This window comes from Monoraphidium neglectum, assembly GCF_000611645.1.
Source record: "Monoraphidium neglectum strain SAG 48.87 unplaced genomic scaffold scaffold00467, whole genome shotgun sequence".
NCBI classification, from domain to species: Eukaryota; Viridiplantae; Chlorophyta; class Chlorophyceae; order Sphaeropleales; family Selenastraceae; genus Monoraphidium; species Monoraphidium neglectum.
Window position 1 is genome coordinate 15018 of NW_014013161.1, and position 1179 is coordinate 16196.

The 1179-nt window shown below is 64.4% G+C and overlaps 1 protein-coding gene across 1 annotated transcript in view; it reads right to left on the reverse strand.

Annotated features, from left to right (window-relative positions):
• The window catches only part of MNEG_3642 (hypothetical protein), a gene marked incomplete at both ends in the record, with an annotated part of 1945 nt that extends 1208 nt beyond the window's left edge, over positions 1-737 (reverse strand). The window contains 2 exons of the mRNA XM_014047881.1: positions 476-555; positions 653-737. Coding sequence (XP_013903335.1) covers positions 476-555; positions 653-737 — 165 coding nt within the window. The remainder of the gene's footprint in view (positions 1-475; positions 556-652) is intronic.
• Between the last annotated feature and the right edge of the window lie 442 nt (positions 738-1179).

Below are 1179 nucleotides of genomic sequence, written 5' to 3' on the forward strand. Positions count from 1 at the left end.
GCCGCCGCTGCCGTGGGTGCGGGGATGGCTGCCGGGCGCGGCGCGGCGGCGGCGTGGCCGAGGGTGCGGCGCGACGCGGTGGCGCGGCTGATGACGGTGGGCTGCGGCGCTACGGCGGCTGCGACCGCCGCGACTGCGGGCGCCGAGCTTGCCGTGCCAGAAGCGAAGGGGGATGCTGGCACCGCATTCGTGGTCGCGCCGCCGGTTGCGGCGATGGGGACGGTCCTGCGCATGGATAGCCGATCGAGCAAGGCAGGGTTTCGTCAGGATTAGGAAAGCTGAGCGCCCGTGTCGGTTGGAAGGTCGGTTGAGCACCATGTGCCGCGTATTCGTGCAGGGTGCTCTGGTTACGCAGGATCAAAGCCCGAAAGGCTGAGAAATGCGGAGGCGGACGCCCCTCACAGCCTGCGCGGCGCGGTGCGCACCGCATGGGTTCCTCCAGCACAGCGTGTGCGTTGTTGGTAGGAGCAAGAACGTCGAACCCAGGCGAGCCAGTGCGGGGCAGGACAAAATCGGACAGCCACGCGTCCGCTAGGTCGTCGGGAGGCAAGCCATCTGCAGGAGGGGGGACGCGGGGGCAGGTGGTGAGTGAGCCAGAACGCGGGGCACCCTTTCCGCTGGTTTGCCCGCAGGTAGTATGACCTTTACCAACCTGGAACAGCGCCATCCAGGTTGACTGGTACACTGTTGAGGTCGAAGTCGAGGTCCATAGAGGACCACGGGGCGTTCGCGTCCATAGGCCGCTGTTCAGATGACAGGGCCGCCAGAGACCACCACTATAATGATGTGCACTATTTTAGCAGCTAGCCAGGCTGTTTGACGAGCGGCAGGACCCTACGCGTTGGGCAGACCTCTAAACGATGGATCTGCGCGCAATTCCTAAGAAGCGTGTATGTGAGTCCACAAATCAGCTTTTCTGACGCGCGAACAAGCAGGCCGCAAATACTGTATACACGCTGGTGCGAAGGCGCACGGGTGGCTTCCATGCAGGCACTGTTGCTGGCTGATGGTTCCGGTGCCCGCGACAGCCGCACTCTCCCACAGCAGCCAGCACCCTGGGACAGACGCGGCCGATTGCGGCTCACATGATGGACTGCCCTTGACCTTCCCGCCACACCAACAAGCTACTGTATGGGGACGGGGCCGAGGAGGGAAGCTGGTTTCGCCAGCCTGCTGATG